Source organism: Felis catus, chromosome D1, assembly GCF_018350175.1.
Source record: "Felis catus isolate Fca126 chromosome D1, F.catus_Fca126_mat1.0, whole genome shotgun sequence".
NCBI lineage: Eukaryota > Metazoa > Chordata > Mammalia > Carnivora > Felidae > Felis > Felis catus.
The window spans coordinates 55944810-55972336 of NC_058377.1; the positions used below are offsets into that span (position 1 = coordinate 55944810).

The window sequence follows — 27527 nt, forward strand, 5'->3', positions numbered from 1 at the left end:
CGGGAGGTGCACCAGCGGCAGCGGCGGCGGCGGCGGTAAATCCTCCCGGCCGCTCACAGCACTGTGGAGCCGCGTCCCCAGCCCGGCCTCGGACCGCGGCGCCCCTCCTGCCCCTCGCGGCTTCTCGCCCGCCGCCCCTCCCCCCGGCGCGCCGGCCTTGCCGAGCCGGCCGGCCGGCCTGGCTCCCCTCCCCGGCCCCGACGGGCGGGCGGGCTGCCCTGAGGAGGCGGGGAGGGGAGGGCTGGGCCGGCCGGCGGGTGGGCGACGATGCCGAACTTCTGCGCTGCCCCCAACTGTACGAGGAAGAGCACGCAGTCGGACCTGGCCTTCTTCAGGTTCCCGCGGGATCCGGCCAGGTAAGCGGCGGGCGCCGAGCCGGCAGCCCGGGCCCACCTCTGCGGTGCGCACTGCCAACCGCCGGCTCCGGGGCTGCGTGGGGAGTGGGCCACGGGTCGTCGACCCCAGCCTCGGTCCCAGGTGGGGAACGGGCCTGGAGCAGCCGGCCGGCGAGCGCCCGGGGACCTCGGAGCACGTGCGCCAGCGGGGGCTCGGCGCCGAGGGCACCACCCGAACCCAGAGGCAACTGGGGCGGCGCGCGGGCGGGATGAGCCGGGTTCTCGCCCTGGTTAGCTTGCTGGGTGACCTCGGGCAGGTCGCTTTCCTCTCTAGGCTTTAGTTTCCTCAGCTGTCAAAAGAGGGACTTGGATTCTGCGGTTGTGGTCACCCCAGGGCCCTTCCTTCTTCTTGCCACCACCCCTGGGACAGTGTTTCTTTTTAGAGTCCGGTCACCTTCTTTGATCTCGTCAAGTCACAGTTACTTCCTCCATCGGGCTTGTTCACGGTTCAAATTCTGGCTCTGACCGTTACTCATTGTCTCACTTGGTTAATAGTGGGGATAACGGAGGGTAGAGTGGGGGGATACGCCCTCAGGCGTGGGAATTGGTATTGAAACCTCTTCCTTGAGTTAACCCACACGCTCTGGCGTCCGTTTAAAGAGTGATAGAGTAGGGACTGTGATAGTCGGAAGAATTTTCTCTGGCCTCTTCTTGTTCATTCGTTCATTTCAAACCAGTACTTACTATGTGCCGAGCACTAGTGTTAGGTGCTGGAAATTCAGATGTGAATGAGACAGTGTTGCTGCCTGCAGGAAGCTCACAGTCTGTTAAGGAGACATACGGAGGAAGGCGATTATAATATAGCACCCTATTTATTCCACAAATATTTATTGAAGGCCTCCTGTGTGCTAGGCGTTGCTCTGAGCATTGGGAGTATACAGGTGAACAAATCAAAGCCCCTGCTCTCATGAAGTTTACATTCTAGCAGGAAAATAGACAAATAAATATGTAAATACAGTATGTTATATGGTGATAAATACTGTGGAGAAAAGGCAAATGGGGGGGTGAGAAATGAGTAGCAGGGGAGACACAATTGCTATTTTAAATAGGGTGGTCAAAGAAGGTCTCACTAAGAAGGAGAATTTGAGCAAAGACTAGAAGTAGGTGAGCAGGCCAACCATGCAGATACCTAGGGGAAGAGCTTTCTAGTTTGTGGAAACGGTAAATGCGAAGTCAGGGCATGCATGTTACAGGTACAGCCAGAAGTACATGGACAGTAGAGCTGGTTTAAGGAAGGAGGGAGAAGGGAAAAAATGAGACCAGAAAACTGTATGCATTTGTATAGTGGGGGCAAATTGTGTAGGCCATTGTAGGCCATGTAAAGCACTATGGCATTTATTCTGAGACAGGAAGTCATCCAAGGGTTTAGAGCAGAGAGACTACTTGAAACAGGATGGCTGACTACTTGTTAAATAGGTTGTAGGGAAGCAAAGGCGAGAGCAGGAAGACCAGCTAAAGGCAATTGCAGTAATCCAGGTTAGTAGAGGAGAAGGTGGTAAGCTGTTGTATTTGAGATACATTTTGAAGGTGAAGCCAACAGGATTTGTTAAATGGTTTAGATGGAGGTTGTAAGAGAAAAGGGGAAGAATGGCTCCTTTTTTTAACCTGAGCATTTACTGAGCTGTGGAAGACTGGGAGGAGCAGCTTTGGAGGAGGCATATTAAAAGTTGGTTTGGGACGTGTGAAGTTTGAGAAGCTTGATTGATGTGCAGGAATAGATGTTTTTCTTCATACCGTATCCAAAAACGAACTCAGAATGGCCCATATTTAGATCAGTAACCTAAATATTTTAGAGCTAAAACCATAAAAAGATAGTCTGGAATTCAGAGACTTTCAGACTAGAGATTGTAAATATGGGTTGTTCTGAGTTTATAGAGGGTATTTAAAGCCATGCTATGGGGTTAGTAAAGGAGTAGGTCTGAGGATTGAGCCTTGGGGCATTCCTGGTATTTAAAGTTCAAGCCGGTGAGGAAAACTAGCTCAAAGGAGTGAGGAATAGCTGTTGGGTTTTATGGGAGCAGAGTAGAGGAGCATCCGAATCTGACTGCGCCTTACCCCATTAAGCATTATCTTCCTTTTACCCAAATTGTAGCCCAAGGGCATTCCTGAGAGTTTATTTCATTTGCATAATGAGGGCGCCACTAGTTGATTCTGAACCATAGATCTTTTGTATCCATATACTATAGAGAATGCTCTTTTCATTACACTCCTTGGGAGTATAGGGGTGTACAGTCTCAAATTTAGAAGGAGTTTTTAGATCTAGTGCCATTGGTCCCCTTTGAGAATCTAAGGTAAAGACTACTGGAGAAAAGACATAGACACAATTTTGCATTCCACTATCAAGGTATTTATGGACCCTTTAGGGGCCCTGTGCGTGCCTGACAGGGGGGTCTTTGTTGAAACACCTCCTGCTTTGTGAAGGGACATTTAAGATGTTGTAAGGGGCCCCTGGGTGACTCAGTCGGTTAAGCGTCTGACTTCGGCTCAGGTCAAGATCTCACAGTTTTTGAGTTTGAGCCCTGCGTCGGGCTCTGTGCTGACAGCTCAGAGCCTGGAGCCTGCTTTGGTTTCTGTCTGTCTCTCTCTCTCTCTCTCTCTCTCTCTCTCTCTCTCTCTCTCTCTCTCCCTCCCCCCCCTTCCCCCCCCACTTGTGTTCTGTCTCCCTCCCTCCCTCCCTCTCTCTCTCTCTCTCTCTCTCTCAAAAATAAATAATGTTAAAAAAATTTTTTTTAAATAGATTTTGTAAAGCTTTGGCTCTTGTTTCTTCCTTGTATTGAGTGGAAACATGCCTCCCTATAATTTATGCTTTGGAGATCCTGGTTTTATTCCCAGGGTCACACTGAGCAACTCTGTGCCCTTTTCCGTGTCAGAGCCCTTTAAATATTTCAAGACCAAATTATGAACTTTTCTTAACTCTTTTAACATCTTTATTGAGATAATAATAATGCATATACCACCCATTTAAAATGTATATTAAATGCACTCTTAATATACATTATATTTTAATGCATATTATATATTATTCAGTACATATTACGTTATTAATTTTTAAACATTTGGTAAAATACATAACATAAAATTTGCCATTTTAAGTGTATAATTCAGTGACATTAATTACATTCACAGTGTTGTGCAATTACTATCTATTTCCAAAGCTTTCTCCATTACTCCAAGCAAAAACTAACTGTTAAGCGATAACTCCTTTCCTCTCCCTTCCCCACCCCCCCATTCATCCCATTTTCAGTCTTTGTGTGTTCTGTGTACTTCATGGAAATGGAATTATATAATTGTTCTCTATATCTGGCTTATTTTAGTGGACATAATGTCATCAAGATCCTAACTTTTTATCTAAACCAAGTCTTCCCATACTAAGGATTTCAAATTCTTCTGTATTTGACAGTTTCTTTTTTACTGTGCCCAGAGTTAATTATAATAAAGAAGTAGTTTTCAGAGGTGTGTATTAAATTACTAACAGTATTTTTAGGGTTATTTATAATTAGTTTTTTTCCTGCAAATGAGTCAGAGAAGGTTGATAAAAGGTGATATTGCTAACCTATTCTTGAAAAGTTAATATTGTTAACTAACAATAAAGATAAATATATTTAATGCTATTAAATAGTACATTTCCCATTTGTTATTTTTGTTACTTTGTTATTTTTTATTTTATTATTATTTTTAAAAGATTTTATTTTAAGTAGTCTACACCCAACATGGGGTTCAAACTCAAAACCCTGAGATCAAGAGTCACATGCTCCACTGACTGAGCCAGCCAGGTGCGCGTTTCCCATTTGTTACATTTATAAATTCCATGGACACTCTTATAAACAGCTATTTGAAGTAATTTAAAATTCAAAAGTGTAGTTAATAAAGGGCACAATGTGGAATTTCAAAATATAGTACCTTTTATTGGTTTAGAAAAAGTGGCATTAATGTGCTTTTTATTTTTTTATTTTAGTTTTTTTTAATAGTTGACACAGTGTTGAACATTAGTTTCACGTGTACAACCTAGTGATTCAACAAGTCTGTACATTACACTGTGGTCCCACAGCTGTAGCTACCGTCTGTCACCCTGCAGTGCTGTTCTAATACCATTGACTATATTTCCTATACTGTACCTTTTATCCACATTACTTATGCATTTTTTTTAACTATAAAATAATTGAATCAACTCACCTTAGGCAGGTGGTACGGAGAGCATAAATTATTTAAAAATTAGAGTTAAAATTTTATTTATCAAAAAGTTATTTTATTTTTTTAAATTTACATCCATATTAGTTAGCATATAGTGCAACAGTGATTTCAGGAGTAGATTCCTTAATGCCCCTTACCCATTTAGCCCATCCCCCCTCCCACAACTCTTCAGTAACTCTCTGTTTGTTCTCCATATTTAAGAGTCTCTCATGTTTTGTCCCCCTCCCTGTTTTTATATTAGTTTTGCTTCCATTCCCTTATGTTCATCTGTTGTGTCTTAAAGTCCTCACATGAGTGAAGTCCTATGATATTTGCCTTTCTCTAATTTCATTTAACATAATACCCCTGGTTCCATCCATGTAGTTGCAAATGGTAAGATTTCATTCTTTTTGATTGCCGAGTAATACTCCATTGTGTGTGTGTATGTGTGTGTGTGTGTGTGTGTGTGTGTGTGTGTGTGTGTGTGTATGTGTATCATGTCTTCTTTATCCATTCATCCATCGTTGGACATTTGGACTCTTTCCATACTTTGGCTATTGTTGATAGTGCTGCTATAAACATGGGGGTGCATGTGCCCCTTCGAAAGAGCAAACCTGTATCCCTTGGATAAATACCTGGTAGTGCAATTGCTGGGTCGTATGGTAGTTCTATTTTTAATTTTTTGAGGAACCTTCATACTGTTTTCCAGAATGGCTGCATTAGTTTGCATTCCCACCAGCAGCAAAAGAGATCCTCTTTCTCTGCATCCTCGCCAACATCTGTTGTTGCCTGAGTTGGTAATGTTAGCCATTCTGACAGGTGTGAGGTGGTATCTCATTGTGGTTTCGATTTATATTTCCCTGATGATGAATGATGTGGAGCATTTTTTCATGTGTCGGTTGGCCATCTGGATGTCTTTGGAGAAGTGTCTATTCATGTCTTGTGCCCATTTCTTCACTGGATTATTTGTTTTTTTGGGTGTTGAGTTTGATAAGTTCTTTATAGACTTTGGATACTAACCCTTTATCTGATATGTCGTTTGTAAATATCTTCTCCCATTCTGTCAGTTGCCTTTTAGTTTTGCTGATTGTTTTCTTCACTGTGCAGAAGATTTTTATTTTGAGGAGGTCCCAGTATTTCATTTTTGCTTTTGTTTCCCTTGCCTCCAGAGACGTGTTGAGTAAGAAGTTGCTGTGGCCAAGAGCAAAGAGGTTTTTGCCTGCTTTCTCCTCAAGGATTTTGATGGCTTCCTGTCTTATATTTAGGTCTTTCATCCATTTTGAGTTTATTTTTGTGTATGGTGTAAGAAAGTGGTCCAGGCTCATTCCTCTGCATGTCGCTGTCCAGTTTTCCCAGCACCACTTGCTGAAGAGACTGTCTTTATTCCATTGGATATTCTTTCCTGCTTTGTTAAAGATTAGTTGGCCATACGTTTGTGGGTCCATTTCTGGGTTCTCTATTCTGTTCCATTGATCTGAGTGTCTGTTTTTGTGCCATATCAAAAACTTTTTTTTTTTAATGTTTATTTATTTTGAGAGAGAGACAGAGCGTGAGCAGAGGGGGGACAGAGAGAGAGAGACACAGAGTCCAAAGCAGGCTCCAGGCTCTGGCGTCAGCACAGACCCCGACATGGGGCTGGAACCCATGAATCACGAGATCATGACCTGACCTGAAATCGGACGCTTACTCAGCTGAGCCACCCAGGCTCCCCTAAAGTTAAAAATTTTTTAAACTGCCTAAATCTGGATGGCCCCACGACGGCTTGACTAATGCCAAGGCTTGGCAGGAGCCTGGGGACAGCTCATAGTGGGGCTCATCCCCAGACTAGGTGAAGGTACAAGGAGAGCTAATGAAATGCTTCTGTTACAGTGAGCTGAGCAATTGAAGCCCTCTTTTTGCTTCTCAGGCAGTTAGCTCTAACTCACCCCTGAGGTGGCGAGGTCTTCCAAGGTTTTTATGGCAATTTAATCAAAGTTAATTGAGAGTTGATATACTCTGCCTTATAAAATGTAGAAGAGTGGTTTTTTTGGGCACTCATGAAGGAGTGCCACAAAGTAAACAACTATTTCATAATGACACTGATGTTATTTGCCTTTTTCTTGCTCATTCTTTCAGGAGTGTGCAGTGGGGTTTCTGAGGGGCTACATAACATAGTAACGTCATTGCTCAGTAAGTTGTATGTTGTGTTTTCTAAGTGTGATTATATAAATGCCAATGTTTGTAGGCCCTTTCTTGGAAATGAGTGAGATAAGCCTGCCACTTCAAGGGAAACAATTGAAATTCAAGCAGAAATGAGAATTTTGGAGAATTTATAGGCACCACTTTGAGCTTGACAACTCTAAAGCTTTTCTAATGAGATGAGTGGTGACATTGATAAATGTGACTTTTAAAATAATTGTATAGTAGTCATTTGCATAACTCACTGAACTGGTATTTTCCAAATTGACCAATTTGTGATTTTACAAAGATATGCACAGATAAAAGCTCTAGTCAAAGTGTAAGATACACCAAGATGGATTTCAATGTAATGGAGTGAGAAAGCTCATTGGTCTGGTTTCAGATTCCACATTGCAACTCATCTTTAAGAAACCACCACTTGGGGAGTTTTGGTGTAGTATCAAAGAACATTCACAGTAATATGGGTAAGGGAGGAACATTTTAATTACCTTTTTTGACTGCAGAGCAGTGTGGGGCCAGAGTTTCTTCATATACTTCAGCCAAAACCACATGTGACAACAGATTAAGATAGACATTAAGAAGATTTGCAGAGATGGAAAATAATGCCATTCTTTTGGCTAAATGTTTTTTGTTTGTTTTGGAAAATGCAGTTCTCTTTCTTTTTTTCTTCTTTCTTTCTTTTTTAGTTTATTTTAAGAGATAGCATGAGTGGGGGAGGGGGAGAGAGAGAGAGAATTCCAAGTAGGCACTGTGGAGTAGAGCCCAGTGCGTGGCTTAAACTTAAGAACCACAAGATCATGACCTGAGCTGAAACCAAGTGTTGGTCACTCAACCGACTAAGGCACCCAGGTACCACAAAATTTTTTAAGTTGTAATGAAACAGTTGACTAGTGTTCCTTGAAATATGTTTTTGGAAATGCTGCATTAGTAGAGAACTATCAAAGGGAAAATAAAAAAAAAAACAAAAAGGCTGAATAGTACTGAAAAGGTGATTAAGATGAAGATAGAAAGTGACCATTGGATTTGGCAGGGTGGAAGTCATTCATAATCTTGAGCAGTTTCAATGGAAAAGGGATAAAGCAGAAGCCTCCTTGGAATTGATTGAGGAAAGAATGTGAGATACAGTGAAAATGGGCTCTAGTTTTGCTATGTAGAGGATCCAAGTTAAGAATTATTTAGATGAGATCTACTAAGGCGTGTTTATGCTCATGGTAATATAGTAGGTTAAATACAGGATGTTGAGAGACCATATACAGAGAGGAAGAGGAGTCTTCCCTGTTTGTGTGTGTGTACATCCTCATACACATATGTATACATACCTGAATCAGAAAAGTTTCCTTCAAGAAATGATCTTTAAGATAAGATCTGAAGGCTGATCTTTGCATAGGCTTTCCTTAGCCAGGGAAGTGAAAAAAGACAAGAAGATACTAGGGTGAATAAACAGCGTGGGGAACAACCCTAGGATAGAAGTAATCACAGTGCATGTAAAGAGGCAGAGAGTAGAAGAGTGGTTCCATAAGATTGAAAGGTAGACGAGGTCCAAATTGTTCAGGGTCTTATGACAGGTAAGGAATTGTTTCTTTATCCTAAGAGTCATGAGAAGCCACTAAAGGATCTTAAGCAGGAAAGACATTCTGAAATTGGCTCTTTAAAACGTTTACTCAGCAGGGTTGCCCGGGGCTTAGTTGGTTAAGTGTCTCTCTCTTTTTTTTTTTTTTTAATTTTTAAAAATGTTTATTATTTGTTTTTGAGAGAGAGACAGAGTGCAAGCAGGGGAGGGGCGGGGGGCGGGGGGGGGGGGGGGAGAGACAGAATCCGAAGCAGGCTCCAGGCTCTGAGCTGTCTAGCCAGAGCCCAATGCAGGGCTTGAACCCACGAACCATGAAATCATGCCCTGAGCCGAAGTTAGACGCTTAACCGATTGAGCCACCCAGGCGCCCCCAAATGTCTGACTCTTGATTTCAGCTCAGGTCATGATCTCACCATTTGTGAATTCATACCCCACATCTGGCTTTTTGCCGACAGTGTGGAGCCTGCTTGGGATTCTCTCTCTCTCTCTGCCCCTCCCCCACTCATGCTGTCTCTCAAAATAAACTTAAAAAAAAAAATCAAACCCCAAAACTTTAAAACGTTTACTCTCGGCATGGAGAAGGTGTTAGGTAGAGAAAGGTAAAAGACCAGTCTGGAAGTTAGATGGATTTGGAGAGTCACTTCACCTGCTAAGGGAAAAGGCTATGGAGTCTGGAGTGCATGAACAGTGACAGGGAGATTTAGGGAAGGGGAGACAGTGGTAAATTTGAGAGATAATTATATATGTGCCTAAAAGCATATTAGAGTGTGTGTGTGTGTACGTTTGTGTGTATACACAAACATATGCATGTACATACATGTATATATGTAAAAAAAATTGTCACAAAAACTTTAATAACTTAATTGGTGTAAAACACATGTACGCAGATGATCACCAAATCATAAGTGTGTGGCTTGTTGGATTTTCAGAGTGACGTGTCCATGAAACTTTCACCCAGATTTATATATATGTATATATATCTATATATATATAACTATATATATAACTATATATCTATATGTAACTATATATGTGTATATATATGTATATATAAAACTAATATCCCAAATTCTCTCTCCTCTGAGGCTAAGTCATCCCACTCTCCCTAGTCAGAGTCACTGTCTGACTTGACACAATTAGGTTAGTTGGTTACTAAGAATAAGGGACAGAGTGAAGGAATCTTTTATTGATATATGACATATATAGAAAGTGCAAAATTAGTAGACTGGAACGTGATGAATTTTTTTAGATGTTTATTTATTTTTGAGATAGAGAGGGAGACCGAGGATCCCAAGCAGGTTCTGCACTAACAGTGCAGCCCTGATGCGGGACTCAAACTGACGAACCATGAGATCATGACCTGAGTCGAAATCAAGTCGGTAGTTTAACTGACTGAGCCACCCAGGTGTCCCAGAATTTGATGAATTTTTATAAAATGAATACCCAGGTAATGTTTGAGATATAGAACATGTTTCTACCCAGAGAAACCCATTGGAGATCCAGTGCCTAGAGTTTTTATTGGGATCTGGTCACATAGACACACTCTGCCTAGCATATACTAAAATTCTAGACTCCCAGAAGGAAGGCAGATGTTCAGTATGAATCATATTGTTTGCACAGTCTAAGCACAATGAGCCACCTTATCAGTTAGGGAAAGTTTTATGTCAGTGTAGGGAACTGCTTGTTAGCCAGATTTCCAGGCACAAGCCAAAAGGCCATCCTTACAAGCAGGCCTTTATGAAGATAGCAGTCTTGGGCCTGCTATATTAAGTTTTTTCCTGCATAATCACCATAGGTGAGTTTTGCCTGTTCTTTTTTTTTTTTTTTTAAATGGCATCTGATTTCTTTCTTATGCATGTATGTATGTATGTATGTATGTATGTATGTATGTAGTCTCTATACCCAACATGGGGCTTGAACTCACAAGAGTCACATGCTCTTCCAACTGAGCCAGCCAGGCACCTCAAGTTTTGTCTATTCTTGAACTTTATATAAAAGGAATCATGGCATGTACTCCTGGCTTATTTTGCTCAGCATTATGTTTGTGCGATCTAGCTAGTTCATTCATTTTCATTGCTGAATAGTATTCTGTATACAATAGTATACTACAGTTTATGCTCTTTACTGTTGACAGGCAGTTTTTTCACTTTCTTATCAATCTTTGGTATTATCTCTTTTGCATTGTAGTCATTTTTGCAGGTATGTAGTAATATTTCGTTAATGGTTTTTATTAGTATTTCCCTGATGAGATTGAACCCTTTTTTTTCCGTGAACATTTTTTTCGTGTGTATTGGCCATCTGGGTAACCAGCTTTTTTTAATGTTTGTTTATTTGGGGGGGCGAGGGAGGGGCAGAGAGAGAGGGAGACAGAATCCGAAGCAGGCATCATGCTGTCAGCTCAGAGCCTGATACAGGGCTTGAACCCATGAACTGTGAGATCACAATCTGAGCTGAAATCCAGAGTCAGTCACTTAAGCAGTTGAGCCACCCAGGCACCCCGATCTGGATAACCTTTTTATTGTAAGTTACTTTTCCAAGTTTCTTGCCCATTTTTATATTGGGTTGTCAAATTTATTTGTAGGAGTTGTAAAGATATAGTTTGGATATGAGTCTATTGTTGGATATATGTATCACAGATACCTTCTTCCTTTTTGTAGGTTGCCATTTTGCTCTTAAATGGCTTCTTTTAATGAAGAAAAGTTATTAACTTTAAAGTAGACAAATTAGGGAGGCCTAGGTGGCTCAGTCGGTTAAGTGTCTGACTCTGGCTCAGGTCATGATCTCACTGTTCATGAGTTTGGGCCCCGCATTGGGCTCTGTGCTGACAGCTTGGAGCCTGCCTCAGATTCTATGTCTCCCTCTCTTTGCCCCGCCCTTGCTTATGCTCGCTCGCTCTCTCTCAAAAATAAATAAATAAATATTTAAAAAAATAATAAAGTAGCCAAATTAATTCATCTTTTGGTTTAGAGTTTGTGCTTTCTGTTGCCTTCTTTAAATTATCTTTGTCTTGGCCAAGGTAATGGAGATAGTCTCCTGTGTTATCTTTTAGCAGCTTATTGTTTTACTTCCATAGTTAGATCTACAGTCTACTTGGTATTTATTTTTGTGTATATGATACAGAAGTAGGGGTCAGATTAATTTTTTTCATAGGGCTGTTGAATTTACTCAGCACTATTAAATATTTTTTTAAAGTTTATTTTGAGAAAGAGAGGGAGAGAGAATCCCAAGCAGGCTCCACATTGTCAGCATGAAGCTTGATGTGGGGCTGGATCTCACAAACTGTGAGATCATGATCTCAGCTGAAATCGAGAGTTGGACACTTAACCAACTGAGACACTCAGGTGCCCTGACTCAATGCTATTTGTTGTAAAAACAAAACAAAACAAAAAAATTTTGTCTTTGCTGCTGTGCAGTGCTACCTTAGTCTTAAGTGTCCGTAGCTCTCCATTTTGTTTCATTGTTTTATCCTTGTCCCAATACCACACTGTCTTACTAAGCTTTATAATAAATCTTAATATCTGATAGTGTAAGTCTTTCAACTTTTTTTCTCACAGTTATCTTAACTATTCTTAGTCCTTTGAATTTCTGTATAAAAAGTTTTAGGGGCGCCTGGGTGGCTCAGTCGGCTGGGCGTCCGACTTCAGCTCAGGTCACGATCTCGAGGTCCATGAGTTCGAGCCCCGCGTCGGGCTCTGGGCTGATGGCTCAGAGCCTGGAGCCTGCTTCCGATTCTGTGTCTCCCTCTCTCTCTCTGCCCCTCCCCCATTCATGCTCTGTCTCTCTCTCTGTCTCAAAAATAAATAAACGTTAAAAAATTTTTTTAAAAAAAATAAAAAGTTTTAGAATTGCCATTTCTCTCTCTCTCTCTCTCTCTCTCTCTCTCTCTCACACACACACACACACACACACACACACACACACACACACACACACATTCAAAGAGACATGCACAAAAGAACTTGTTGGGATTTTGATTGTATTGAATCAGTAAATCAATTTAAGGAAGATTGATATATTTATAATTCAGTGTACTAATCCATGAATTTATCATTTATTTATTTAAAAAATCTTTTCAGTTAGGGGCATCTAGGTGGCTCAGTCAGTTAAGCGTCCCACTTTTGGTTTTGGCTCAGGTCATGATCTCATGGTTCGTGAGTTCAAGCTCTGCATTGGGCTCTGCTCTGACAGCTCAGAGCCTGCTTGGGATTCCCTCTTCCCTCCCCTCCCCTCCCCTCCCCTCCCCTCCCCCTCCCCTCCCCTCCCCTCCTTTCTCTCTCTCTCTCTCCTGCCTCTGCCTCTCCCCTCCCACTCGTGCCCACTCTCTCTCTCTCAAAATAAATAAATAAACTTAAAAATTTTTTTTTTTGTTACAGGCCTTGCACATCTTTCACTAGATTTACTTCTTGGTGTGCTCACTTCGGCAGCACATATACTAGATTTACTTCTTGGTATTTGATGTGGAAGACAAGATGTAGTTAATCGGGCTTTCTGCCCAATCTATTCTTGATTGAATCTGAGTGCTTGTGGTATAGGAAAGCTGTCTCAACTTAGTTCAGAGATCATACAGACAGTAGTATTCTGTATGGAAGGTCTTTGGAGATGTAAGAATTAAACAGCTGTAACAGTATGGCAAATTATTTTATAGTAAGACAGTTTTTATACTAAGTATTTGGATGTTGAAAGATGAAAGTTTATGAAATCATATTGCACAACTGTGCAAAATATTAAAATATGGACATCTTAGGCATCATTGCTGTGCAATAATACTTGGTTGAATGAGAAGCTATACTATTTAGGTGTGGTTTTAGTTTCAGTTAGATAATCAACATTTCACCATGGTTTTACATATTCAGAGTGGAGGGAATTAAGTGTCAGTGTGTGTGTGTGTGTGTGTGTGTGTGTGTGTGTGTGTGTGTGTGTGTGTAGGTGTGAACTGTAATGTTAAGACATACTATGATGTGATTATAAAATGAATGTGTTTTCAGATTTGTGACTCTTTGTGACAGAATTTTTATTCCTAGAAACTTGAGAAATAAAGGAAAGAAAGATCTAGTTGTAACCTTTAGCAAATTACTTCATATTTCTGTGCCTTCATTTCTTCATCTGCATAAGGGGGATAATGTACCCTTTTTGGAAAGGACATAGAACAGTGTCTGGCTCATAGCAAGTGCTTAATATGCATCATTGTTGTTTTTGTTTTTCTGCAGATATGTAGGTACCAAGAGGGCATGGAGTTGGTCTGTTCATTATCTTCAACACCTTCTGTGTGCTAGATTGTGTAGGAACAATCCCTGTAGTCCTGGAGCTTACAATCTACATATCTTACAGTCTGTACATATTGTAGAAATAAATTATGTTCATAATAAGGCAAATTAACACAGGCATCATGCTCCTGTAAGAAACTGTAATTATTTATAAAACATCTATTTACTAATATTTTGCAATGACATTGTTGTTTCATAACCTTATTTTTTTTATTTTTTATTTTATTTTATTTTATTTTTCAATGTTTTTAATTTATTTTTGGGACAGAGAGAGACAGAGCATGAACGGGGGAGGGGCAGAGAGAGAGGGAGACACAGAATCGGAAACAGGCTCCAGGCTCCGAGCCATCAGCCCAGAGCCTGACGCGGGGCTCGAACTCACAGACCGCGAGATCGTGACCTGGCTGAAGTCGGACGCTTAACCGACTGAGCCACCCAGGTGCCCCTCATAACCTTATTTAAGTTGAAGTCCCGAGGGAGTGTGTTAGGCTGTTGACTTCATGGTTGTGCAACTTTTGCTTGAACTACTGATACTTGATTCCTCTCTGGTGCTAGGATGTGCTGAGAATTGAAAGACTCAGGTTTAAGTTCTAGTTTTGCTGCTGATTTTGTACATGACTCTGAGCAAGTTATTTCTTAATCTTGTCTATAATTGAATGTATTAAATGATTTCTAAGGTTTCTTCCAGCTCTCATTTTGTTTTCAGTCATCTTCTCCAAATTACATCATGTTCTGCAGGCAGAAGGGAGCAGGAATCCATTGTCCATAATATTTATTTGTCTGATAACTGAATACTAAAATTTATTTATTTATTTAAAAAAGATTTTTTTTTCATGTTTATTTTTGAGAGAGACAGAGCATGAGCAGGGGAGGGGAAGAGAGAGAGGGAGACACAGAATCCTCAGTAGGCTCCAGGCTCTGAGCTGTCAGCACAGAGCCTGACTTGGGGCTCGAACCCACGAATCACAAGATCATGACCTGAGCTGAAGTCGGACGCTCAACCGACTGAGCCACCCAGGTGCCCCTGAATACTGAAATTTAAACGGTGAGCTCGTATTTCATAATTGGTTTTATTTTGGTTTTATTTATAGGTGCCAGAAGTGGGTGGAGAATTGCAGGAGAGCAGACTTAGAAGATAAAACACCTGATCAGCTAAATAAACATTATCGATTATGTGCCAAACACTTTGAGACCTCTATGATCTGCAGAACTGTAAGTAATAGAAGGGCTTGGGGTTTTTTTGTTTTCTCTCTCTCTCATTCACTCAGTATCTGGTTGGCAGTGTAAATCTGTATCTGTTAATGTTGGAGTGTATTCTTATATCCCACCACTTTTTTTTTTTTTTTTTTTTTTTTTAAAGATGAAGACAAATTTGGAGCTGAATAGTATCTAATTTGTTCTTAAAAGCCTGGTATTTTTTTTTAACCCCTCTGTTTCTGATGCCCCATTACTACTCAACAGAGGTTGCCCTTTTTACATTTCTTATGCAGCCTTCAGAAAATTTCATTTTTTTATTTTTAATTTTTTAAAGAAAATTTTAGATGATTATAAAAGTGTTTGTTTAAGGTAAAGTTTGTGTTTTTATTTGGAGCAGATTCTCCAGAGCTTTTTTTATGAGTGAAATCTTTATCAAGAAATGGAGCTCTTTGTTTTCATGTTTTTGTATGTACTGGTAGAACCAACCCTTAATTTTTATGTGCAAGTTACAACAAGAAGAAAATTGTATACTTAATGTGAAAAATAATTTCTTTCAATAATTTGCAATTTCGTATCAAACCTGGATCTCTCAAGCTTACTTCTGTTAACTATGTGAATTTGGCCAGGTCACTTTCCCTTCTGGGTCCCGAATTCTAATAAGAAGATTAAACCAGATAATTTCTGAAATCTAAGATTTTTAACCCTCTGTGATTCTGTTATTGCTATGACTTAGACAAACCGGGCAGATTTGATTGAAATGAAGCAGATTTGAAACACTTAAACTAGGGAGACAGTTTTGTTAAATAATATCTTCTTATTTAGGTGTAACTAATGTATCATCTCAGATATTGGGATAGACATAAACTTGATTTGAAGATACACTATATATTGTTATGCAGCAATTTATTTTGATATTTTTTTCAGATACATTTTGCAGAGGCATCAGAAAACTAAAGAATGATTGGGTTATTTTATTTCTCAAAATTAATTGAAGCAGATACTTGTGAAGTCATTGGGAGGTGAGCCAATTCCGGTTCAACAGTTTAATCACAAATATTTGAGGGATATTTTTGCCTTGTTTTGTTAAGAGGGTAATAATGATCAACCAAAATAGGGGATTTTGTATGTTTAAAAGGCAAACTACTTTTATGTTCTTGACATTAAGTAAAAATATCCCAAATTATTATTTTAAATACACAAGCCACAATGCATTTTTATTTAATAATAAATATGGTCTCTTAATTACATAATTCCAATAAGATTGTTGTGAGACATGTAAAATTGTAGTTCACTCATATTCTTGTTTAGTCAGAGCATAGGACAGAAAGATGAGCTATTTTTGCTTTTTAAATTTCCACAAGATTCTTAAATCTTGAATAAATTAATGCAAATGCAAGAAAATGTTCTCTCTACACATGATATCTGTATCTAAATGTTTGAGAGTTTTGACTTCATTAGTTTGGCATTGAAGGTCTCATCAGTAAACATTCATGGCTAGTTCCACTGAAGCCAGATACTATCCTTGATGCTAGAGTAAGGTCACTGCTTTATGCTCAAACCTTAATTCAGCAGTTGAAGATTAAATCTTGATACTGAGTTAAAACTATCCTGCACATAAATTGAAAATAGCTCTTTTTGGAATGCATACTTATAAATAAATATTTCTAAATAGTAACATGTTTTTAATTCATGTTCTGTTTTTCGGTCTGTAATTTGGTTTGTAGCAAATTGATGTGAATTTAAGAAATTCATTAAGAATGTTTTATCCCTCCTTATTTAATAATTGGTAAGATATCAAGAGTGGACTGTATATGTTTGTGTCTGTTGTGACATGTTTGCTAAGTGGGAAAGATGAGATGTTTGGGGTATAGTATAGTTTTTGCTCCCTTCAGTGATTGTGTCACTGATCAATCTCTGATTCAGACTTCCTAATAGACTCAGGATAATTGGCCCAGCACTAGAAGCTGAGTGGGATTGAGAAATAGATTTTCTTTTTGTTTTTTATGAGGCATGGGGGTGATCTAGAAAATGAATCTGAATAGAAATACTTCCCAAATGTGTTTAACAACTCTTTAGATAAAACTTGAGATAGTGTGTTCCCTTTAGTTATATATTTTTTCTTCATATCATCCTAATCTTCCTTCTCTGGATGAAAAAATATAGATAGGAGTTGTTATTTTTGTTTGGCATATACTTTGAACATGCTTTAATAATCAGCTTTGAAATAATTGCTGCTCCCAAGAAAGCTTTTTATTTCTTGTATTTTTCTTAAAGTTTGTTTATTTTGAGAGAGAGAGGTGAGGGGCTTGGGGGGAAAGGCAGGGAGAAAGAGAATCCCAAGCAGGCTCTGCACTGTCCACACAGAGCTTGACCCAGGGCTCAAACTCATGAACTGTGAGATCATGACCTGAGTCGAAATCAAGAGTCGGACACTTAACTGACTGAGCCACGCGGGTGCGCCCAAGAAAGCTTTTTAAAAAGAAGAGTATTTTGTCTTTATCAGTGCAGATCTGTGAAGAAATTAAAAGACATTGTTTCTTTGACTAGCTGGGGTGAACATATGCAGTTATTTAGCTGTTACTCTTCCTGTTAATAAAATTCTTGTCCCTACCCGACCTCTGGGTTGGCTGCTGAAGACTGTCAACATCTAAGTATGCATCTAGTGTCTAGCCAGGTTGGATTAGGTTAACGGTAATTAAGATAGAGAATGGTCATCCTTCAGTGATAAGAACATTAGAATTAGAAATTTAGAAATACCTAGTTTAGTGTTTGCAGAAATATGATTATATATATCATGGTATAAATGAATTCAAGTGGCACATGAATCAGTTTTTATTTTAGGAATTTCAATATATGTGTTAAAAATATAGCTCATGAAAATCATTATTTTATAGTTTTTATTGCTTAAGACAATGCTGACTTAAAAAGTCAGTGGATTATGTGAGAGTGCAGATGGTGGTGTGCAAGTGTTATCATTAGTATGTGAATAATTTCAATTTGGGAAATATGGTCTAGTTCAACACTAGAAATCTATTCAGAAGAGGCAACTGAGGCCCAGAAAGGGAAAGTATTTGGCTAGGATCTCACAGTGAGTAACTGGTAGAATTTGGACTAGTTCCTAGGTCTCCTGGGTCCCACCAGTCCATCGTACCTTGATACTTCTCAGTAATAGTAGTGAAAAGTGGATAGAACCACGGGGAAAGTAGGGAAGAATTAAGAACATAGAAAGGGATAGATTGAGAAACTCTTGTGCCTGCTGTAGATTTGGTGGGCTCATGGAAGAGCTAAACAGTGAAGTAGCTGGGAGGATGAATTATAAATATATATGCAAAATGCAAATATATCTTATTTTTTATGCTTACCATGAACTTCGTTCCTTAATTTAAAATAGTAAGATTGCCAGAAGGGCAAAAACAAAAAGAGTTAGAAATAATACCTGATTTGGACGGACATCATCATTCTGCAAGTCTCTACACTAGAGCTGGAGTTGAAGGAGTACTGGGGAAGTCATTAACATAGCATTTTCTTTATGTGTAATACATTCTTAAGGACTGTCTCTGAATTAACACATTTTTCTTTTTCAGAGTCCTTATAGGACAGTTCTTCGAGATAATGCAATACCAACAATATTTGATCTTACCAGTCATTTGAACAATCCACATAGTAGACACAGAAAACGAATAAAAGAATTGGTATGTCAAATGTGCTTTTGGCTTTCCCACCCCCCGTAATACTGTGAAATCAAATATAGATGCATTCATCTTAAAATTGAACCCAAGTTACTCTCTATTTCCGAAGGTAACATGGGAAATAAATGCTGTGGTTATTATTGAAGAAGGATGGATGTAAGATGATTAGTGTTGAAATTGGAAAATTGTTCTCAAATTTAGCCAGTTGATACTCATTGACTTGGGCCAAAGTGTGCTGTTAATTATAGGCCACTAGCACATTCCCTTCTTGGGAACAAAACAAAACACTACCTTTTCTTTTGTAGTGAGGAAAGTGGAACTGAGGGATATTTCCAGAATTCAGGACAAAGGGATAAAGAAAGGGAAAGTATGAAAGTTAAGACTTGGATACTTTTACCTAGAGATAATGGTTCCGTCACTATTAAGTACTGACAGTGTCAGAAAAAGCTTTTAAATCTCTGTTTATGGCATCATTTATGCATGTTTTCATGTTCCGTTGATACCCTTTAGTTCTAATAATTGAAACCTACCACTTTTTGTTGATATTAGGTGAACAAAATTAAATTAATCAAGGCTCTTCGGTCCATGACTTTCTGCCATCATTGCCACCAGCAAGACCCTTATTTTGTTTATTATTTTTTCTCTTCCTTCCACTATTACCATTCCCATTTTCTCCCCCTCCTTTTGGTATCCATGTTAATGTATTTAATATTTGTCATTTTAGTCTACCTACTGTGTGCTTTTTTAAGACAACATTTATCTCATTTTCCTCATTTTTTCTTTGTTTACCTTTCATATTTAGATCTTTGATCCATTTGGGCTTTGTATGTATGGTGTTCAGTAGAGATCTAATTTTATTTTTCTCCTTATAGAGAATCAGTTTTCTCAATATGGTCTGTTAATCTGTCCTTTCCTTCACTGGTTTTAAGGTGCCACCCCTGTCATATACCAAGTTTCCATATATGCACAGTGTTTCTGGGAGCTCTGTTCTGTTTATTGGAAAATGTGTTTGTTCACATATGTACCACCGTTCACAACAGTACCACATATGTACTGCTTTTATTACCATGGCTTTATAATTTATCTTACTTGCAAATACAGTGGTTTCTTAACTCTTCTTTTTCAAAATTGTCTTAGCTACTTGTGGACCTTTATTCCGCCATATGAATTTGAGAATTATTTCGTCCAGTTCTTCTAGAAATTGCATTGGGATTTTCAACACAAATGCTTTGGATTAACATCTTAAAATATTAATTGGTCCCACCCATAAACAGAAAAAAAATAGCTTTCAGGTAACAGCAGCCATTGACCAGACTAAATACTAGTTCTTTGAATACACTATTAACATACTTTAAGGAGTGCAGAAAGTCAAAAATTTGAAAAAACCTTAGGGTTTTTGCTGCAGTTTTTTAAAAGAGAACAATGTGTACATTCCTTAAATTACTTCCTAAATACATTATGGCTTTTGTTGGTATAGGTTATGTATTCTGGTTGAGCTTGTTTCCAGCAATTTTGAAGAACTAATTTTGGTTAATTCCTACTAGTCTTTGGAGTTTTCTATGAAGTTGATTTTATCATCTCCAAATAAGGACAAATTTGCCTCCTCTAATCCTCATAATTTTAATTTTTTCTTTTGCTTGTGTTACTGTTTAGTCAGGATCCTGAGAAGTGCTGTGTTGAACAGTCCCAGTAATGTCACAGATGATATGCTTGCCTTGTTGCATTAAGTGTGATGTTTGTTGCTGATACTGTTAAAGAGGGTTTTTTGGGTTTCTTTTATTTGAGACAGTGTGTGTTAGTGAGGAGAAGGGCAGAGAGAGTCTTAAGCAGTCTCTTTGCTCAACATGGAACCCAATACAGGGCTCAATCCCATGACACTGGGATAATGACCTCAGCCAAAATCAAGAGTCTGACACTCTACTAACTGAGCCACCCAGGTGCCCCTGATACTGTTTTTATCAAGTTAAGGAAATTCCTTTCATTCCCTTTTAGTCCTCATATTCCGAATTTTTATCATAACTTGTTGAACTTACCAAAAGCTTTAACTGCATCTATTGAGTAGAAAAATTCAGGTTTTTTTAATGTAGTGAATAGCTGATGGATTTCTGGTGTTGAACCATCTTTGCATTCCGGTGATGAACCCTAACTGATTGCATTATCTCTCTTCATTTGTTTGATTTAGTTGGTTGATATTTTATTTAGGATTTTGCATTTATAAGTGTTGTCCTGTAATTTTCTTTCATTGTACTCCTCTTATCCACTTAATGATGTCCGGGTTCTATTAGCCTTATAAAATTAGTTGGATAGTTTTCCTTTTCTCTCAGATTTTCTGGAAAAACTTGTATAAGGTATATACTCTCTGCTCATGAAAGTTAAACCATAAAACCATCAGAGTGCTTGGGGTGGGTGAGGGAATATTTTGCCATTTTGATTCATTTATTGGTTTTCTCTTGTATTTCATTTGTTTTTAAGAACTGCATATAGGATTTTGGAGCGCTTCTGTTTTTCTGACCCTAAGATTATTTAAAAAAAATTTTTTTAATGTTTGTTTTTTAGAGAGAATGACGGAGGGAGGGAGAGAGAACTAGCAGGGGAGGGGCAGGGGGAGACACGGAATCTGAAGCAGGCTCCAGGTTCTGAACTGTCAGCACAGAGCCAGACATGGGCTCGAACCCATGAACTGTAAGATCATGACCTGAATCAGTCGGATGCCTAACAGACTGAACCACCCAGGCATCCCTGATCCTAAAATTATTTTAATATTGTTTGCAAGGAAATCAGTTAGTATTATCAATGATTGTTGCATTGTGATTTATTTGGTCTCATCTTGATTTGAGAGATTTATTTTTTGGCTCTTTTTCTGACTTCTTGAATGTTTAGCTCATATTTGTATGTATTCACAGTTGTAAATGTCTAAGTGTGTTTTAGCTGTATCCCATAATTATAGACATGTCGTGCTTTTGTTGATTAGTCAGGAGTGTTTTGTAAATTCCCCTGTTCCTTTAACATAGGGTTATTTTTGTTTTTAGTTTCCAGGCATGGGTTTATTTTTTAAAACCATTTTGTAGCTTTTATTTTGTAATATTAAGTTATTAATAATTCATGGAGTATATATGTAGTCTGTGTGATATTGATTCTTTCTAGTTTTTGCATTTGTTATTTCTATTGAAGTCTGATGCTAGCCTAATTCTTGTTACTTTTTAGATGATTTACTTTTCTCCCTCAAAGTCTTTAGTATTTTTTCTTTATATTTGACATTTTTAATTTTGCTAACCTGTGTCTAGATGGTTTCTTAGTTATCCAGACTGACACCTTTAAGTTCTGAGAAATCCTGTTTTTATTTCTTCATACATTTCTTTCCCTCTATTTATTTATTTGTTTTTCTGGGATGTCTCCTAGATGAATGGTGACACACCACTGTAGTTTTCCACATCAGCTCTCTTCTTAGCCCTACGTACCAGGAGTGAGGAGCTCAGCCACTTCCCATCCTCCAGCTACCATTTCCCTGTATTCTGCCCCTTGGGAACCTCAAATACCTTAATGCAGACATACTCTTATAGGTTTGCCATCCTTGTAACTGTAGCTCATGGGATAAGGAGGGAATGTTCTAGATGGGCTAGCCTGCTGATGTTTCTTGTTATCAGTATCATGTTCCTATGCTGCCTAGCAGGTACCCTTCTAACTCAAGCTGTCACTGGTAGTGCTCCTTGCCTGCTCCTGAACAGTAATGGAGTGGTTTGTGGTCTAAGCATTGCAGTGGGTTAGAGGAAGAGAAAGGACATAACTGGAAAGTTCTTCCTCAGTTTAATCCTGTATATACTTGGCCCTCTATGCTGTATGCATCCATTTCTCTTCCATACTGGTACTGTGTTACTTTCTGCTTCCCAGAGAATTCTCACAGCTTTTGTGTTAGGTTCTGGGATCCAGCAACTCTCTCTTACGTGGCATCCCCCAGGAACAAATTGGAGGGGACATGATTTGTGACCCCTTGGATTTGACGCCAAGCACCATCCTGTACTTTCATGCCTTTTATTAGCTTTCAAACACTTGTAACCCAAAGTTAAGTTGATTTAAGTATAAAGTAAGTTAAGCGATGTATTCTTTCTCCTCAGTGTTTTTAAAAAAACTTAAATAAATAAAGTTTGTTTATTTTGAGAAAGTGAGAAAGCGGGGAGGGCAGAGAGAGAATCCGTGCTCTCAGCATGGAGCTGGCGCATGAACCCGGAGAGCATGACTTGAGCCAAAATCAAGAGTAGGATGCTTAACGGAGTGAAGCACCCAGGCACCCTGTCTCCTCTAGTATTTTATTAGTAATTTATTAGAATCATTAGTAAATTATTTTTCTGGTTTTTCTGTCATTTCTATGTTTGAAGAATGTATTCATTGTAAGGAATTTATGCTTTCGAAGGAATTAAATTTGAGTCACAGTATGCTTTTTACTTATGAATCTACAGTGATGTGCTAGAGTTCAGTTTTCTTAAAGGTGTTTTTTTTTTTTTTTCTTCTTCTTTTTTCTTGTCACTTAGAGTGAAGATGAAATCAGGACACTGAAACAGAAAAAAAGTAAGTGATAGTGTTAATGACTGAACTTCTGAATGCCTTTTAAAAAGGCCTTGACCTGGTAAGGACAAATAAATATGTTTTATGTCCAAAACCTACCGTGAGAGTGATGTAAGAGTGTGGTAGGCATTTTCCTGTGGTCTGGAATTGTCTGTGAGACAGAAATCTTAGTTTAGTTTCTTGATTGAGTGCTACTGTGCCATGTACTTGGCCGCTTCCCTACTAGCTGTGCTCTTGGTGTGTGGTGGGGTGGCAGGCACACAGTGTCCCCGTGGAGGGAAGGAAAGGCAGCAGTAAAGGACAAGAGCAGAATCTTTGTCCACCCGATGTGTGGTGCATCATAAGTTCTTGATAAATGTTTAAGGAAAAGTGCTTTGAGGACACTTAGCCTAATAGAGAGTAGGAGTCACAGTAGCCTTTCTGCAGGTGCTGATGCCTGACCTGTGTCACCAAAGGATGAGGGCTAGTCGTTGTTTTTGTTTTTGTCTATTACTACTATTATTCCTCCTTCTCGGTCTCCTCCTCCTCCTACTGTGCTATTATTAATATTATTTTTATTAACATAACTGTTCATGTTAAGTCTTTAGGTGCTTTACTTAGTTCATTTAATTCTGACAGTAGTCCTGAGGGAGTCAGGCAAAGGAGGGAGATGTATTCTGCGCAGAAGTAGAGTAGCTTGAAACAGGGTGCCTGATTTGGAGAATTATACTCATTTTGTTGTTAGAGCTTCTAATATCCTATGATGATTAGAAAATGAACCTAGAGGGGACCACAGGGTCTAGGACTTGCAAGGTTGTGTATATGACTATGGGCAGGACACTAACCTCAGAGGCTCAGTTTTTCAATCCACGTACAAAGAGAGTTGGCTAATACTTCTAGTAGTCTATTATTTGCCCTAAAAATTGCGTCAATATACCTTATGTTATGTTGGCTTATATAATTCTCATCTCCCATATTAAAGTGTAGCTTAATGATTTCATAGAAATTGCATTAGCATGGACCTTGGAACCAGACAGGTTTGGATTTGAATTTCACCTTCATCCTTTTAACTACATCTGTGACCTTGGGCAATTATTTACTTTCCTCATTTGTCAAGCGGGATTGATAGCACCTGCCTATAGAGGGAGTAATGTGATACATATAAAATGCCAACACAGTGCTTCAATAAATATTAGTTCTCTTCCTCTTTTTCCTGAGGGCACGGACCGTTACTGGTCTGGACGTGTTTTATGTGACGTGCCTTGTTAAGTTTGTAAGAAATCGTTCCTCTCTTATGTGTAACATTTACATGTAGGATTAAAATCTCTGTATACAGTTTTTGTCTCCACTAGAGTGTGTCTTATTTTAACCTCTGTATCCTAGTCTGTGGTCCAATAGGTACGTTGTGAATGTTGAATGGATGAGCTCCTGAATTTAAATATTTAACCAATCAAAAACATGATTTTTTTTGTTTGTATCATTCCTCATGAGCCTGTTTATAAAATTGATTCTTTGTTTTCCAGTTGATGAAACTTCTGAACAGGAACAAAAACATAAAGAAATAAACAACAGCAATGCTCAGAACCCCAGTGCAGAAGAAGGGGGTGAAGAACAGGATGAAGACATTTTACCTCTAACCCTTGAAGAGAAAGAAAACAAAGAATACTTAAAATCTTTATTTGAAATTTTAATTCTAATGGGAAAACAAAACATCCCTCTGGATGGGCATGAAACTGATGGACTCCCAGAGGGTCTCTTTACCCCGGATAACTTTCAAGCACTCCTGGAGTGCCGGATAAATTCTGGTGAAGAGGTTCTGAGAAAGCGCTTTGAGACAACAGCAGTTAACACATTGTTCTGCTCGAAAACACAGCAGAAGCAGATGCTGGAGATCTGTGAGAGCTGCATTCGGGAGGAAACCCTCAGGGAAGTGAGAGACTCCCACTTCTTTTCCATCATCACTGACGATGTAGTGGACATAGCAGGAGAAGAGCACCTGCCTGTGCTGGTGAGGTTTGTTGATGAGTCTCATAACCTGAGAGAGGAATTTGTGGGCTTCTTGCCTTATGAAGCTGATGCAGAAATTTTGGCTGTGAAATTTCACACCACGATAACTGAGAAGTGGGGATTGAACATGGAGTATTGTCGTGGCCAGGCTTACATTGTGTCCAGTGGATTTTCTTCCAAAATGAAAGTTGTTGCTTCTAGGCTTTTAGAGAAATATCCCCAAGCTGTCTACACACTTTGCTCTTCCTGTGCCTTAAATATGTGGTTGGCAAAATCCGTGCCTGTTGTGGGAGTATCTGTTGCATTAGGAACCATTGAGGAAGTCTGTTCTTTCTTCCATCGATCTCCACAACTGCTTTTAGAGCTTGACAATGTCATTTCTGTCCTCTTTCAGAACAATGAGGAAAAGGGTAAAGAACTCAAGGAAATTTGCCATTCTCAGTGGACAGGTAGGCACGATGCTTTCGAAATTTTAGTGGACCTCCTACAAGCACTTGTTCTATGTTTAGATGGTATAAATAGTGACACAAACATTAGATGGAATAACTATATAGCTGGCCGAGCGTTTGTACTCTGTAGTGCGGTAACAGATTTTGATTTTGTCGTTACCATTGTTGTTCTTAAAAATGTTCTATCTTTTACAAGAGCCTTTGGGAAAAATCTCCAGGGGCAAACCTCCGATGTCTTCTTTGCAGCCAGTAGCTTGACTGCAGTACTGCATTCACTGAATGAAGTGATGGAAAATATCGAAGTTTATCATGAATTTTGGTTTGAAGAAGCCACAAATTTGGCTACTAAACTTGATATTCAGATGAAGCTCCCTGGGAAGTTCCGCAGAGCCCAGCAAGGTAACCTGGAATCTCAGCTAACCTCCGAGAGTTACTATAAAGAAACTCTAAGTGTCCCAACAGTGGAACACATTATTCAGGAACTGAAAGATATATTCTCAGAACAGCACCTCAAAGCTCTTAAATGCTTATCTCTGGTGCCCTCTGTCATGGGACAGCTCAAATTTAATACATCGGAGGAGCACCATGCTGACATGTACAGGAGTGACTTGCCCAACCCGGACACACTCTCAGCTGAGCTGCATTGTTGGAGAATCAAGTGGAAACACAGAGGGAAAGATATAGAGCTTCCATCCACCATTTATGAAGCCCTGCATCTGCCAGACATCAAGTTTTTTCCTAATGTTTATGCATTGCTGAAAGTCCTATGCATTCTTCCTGTGATGAAGGTTGAGAATGAACGCTATGAAAATGGGCGAAAGCGTCTCAAAGCATACCTGAGGAACACTTTGACAGACCAAAGGTCAAGTAACTTGGCTTTGCTTAACATAAATTTTGATATAAAACATGATCTGGATTTAATGGTGGACACCTATATCAAACTCTATACAACTAAGTCAGAGCTTCCTACAGATAACTCAGAAACCATTGAAAATACCTAGGAGACGTTTAAAGTAGGCTTTCTCTTATGTTTGATATTTGGAAAAATCTGTAAGAAATTTGAAAACATCTTACGGAAAAGCTGTCAGGTATACGTAGGCCACTTAATCACTGAATATCTTGACCTGTTGACCTCCCATTGAGTACATTAGCCATTGATAATCTGCCTATTTAAATGGCCCCCGTTTGAACTCTTATGCTTTGGAGACATATCTGTTCTTCCAGAAGATAGCGTTGAAAGTGCCACATTACATTTCTGTGGGATCTCTGCTAATGGCACTTTGGAATTGTTTTAGTTAAGTCATTTTAGACATAACATTTATTATCACTGGATCCAGTTGTCGGGTATTGAGTTATCAGTTCTTAGAAGAAATAGATTTGGAAGAGGTGTGGGAGAAAGGAATATATTTTATAGAATGTTACAGTGAAGCTCATGAGTGACCTGGAGTGTTAAGTATGTTAAAAATCTGTAATGGAGATTTAAGGGAGTTATCAGACAGCTAGAGAGAGAGAGAGAATGGAAAACATGTGAGCTTGCAAGGATTTCAGTGTAGATTTTGTCTTTATCAAACGAACTTAACAAGTTACAGTTAGAGTTTGAATGGGCTAGCCTGCCATTGTCGGTCCACATTGGGTTGTTGCTGTTTACATTCCTTTGTTGAGCCTACATCTTCATAAGCTTTTTAGCAGGTATTTGTTGAACACCTCTGTTTCATGGTCAAGACAGGATCAGAGGCCGTGGATACTGACAACTGATTTGTCTGTTTTCCTCTTTTTCCATGACTGTATCTACTGCCTCGTCTTGATTTCTAAACAAAACCTGGAAAACCTACAAAAATAAGTGTTTTGTGGTTTACCTAGGAATAATACAGAAAATATTACTGTTATTTTTGGTGAAGAAAATCAATTTTGTATAGTTTATTTCAACCTAAATAAAATGTGAATTTTGTTTAAAGTTCAGGCACATTATTTTTGGTGGGGACAAAACAGATTCTTGTGGTAAATTGTTTTTTCAAAAATATCTCCTTCACAATTGAAGAATATAGGTTTTTGGTTTGTTTTTTTTTGGG

General features: G+C 39.0%; 1 protein-coding gene across 3 annotated transcripts; it reads left to right on the forward strand.

Annotated features, from left to right (window-relative positions):
* The first annotated feature begins 121 nt into the window (after positions 1-121).
* On the forward strand, positions 122-27412 carry THAP12 (THAP domain containing 12). Of its 3 annotated transcripts, XM_023239419.2 has the most exons (5): positions 122-356; positions 14669-14789; positions 18359-18466; positions 22990-23026; positions 24526-27412. In XM_023239419.2, exons 1-5 carry the CDS (start codon positions 268-270, stop codon positions 26457-26459), a joined length of 2289 nt encoding a protein of 762 aa, XP_023095187.1. In that variant the 5' UTR covers positions 122-267; the 3' UTR covers positions 26460-27412. The 3 variants fall into 3 exon arrangements, with proteins under 3 accessions (XP_023095187.1, XP_023095188.1, XP_023095189.1); XM_023239420.2 differs by lacking the exon at positions 18359-18466; XM_023239421.2 differs by lacking the exon at positions 22990-23026 and having other exon boundaries at positions 24526-24663.
* The last annotated feature ends 115 nt before the right edge of the window (positions 27413-27527 follow it).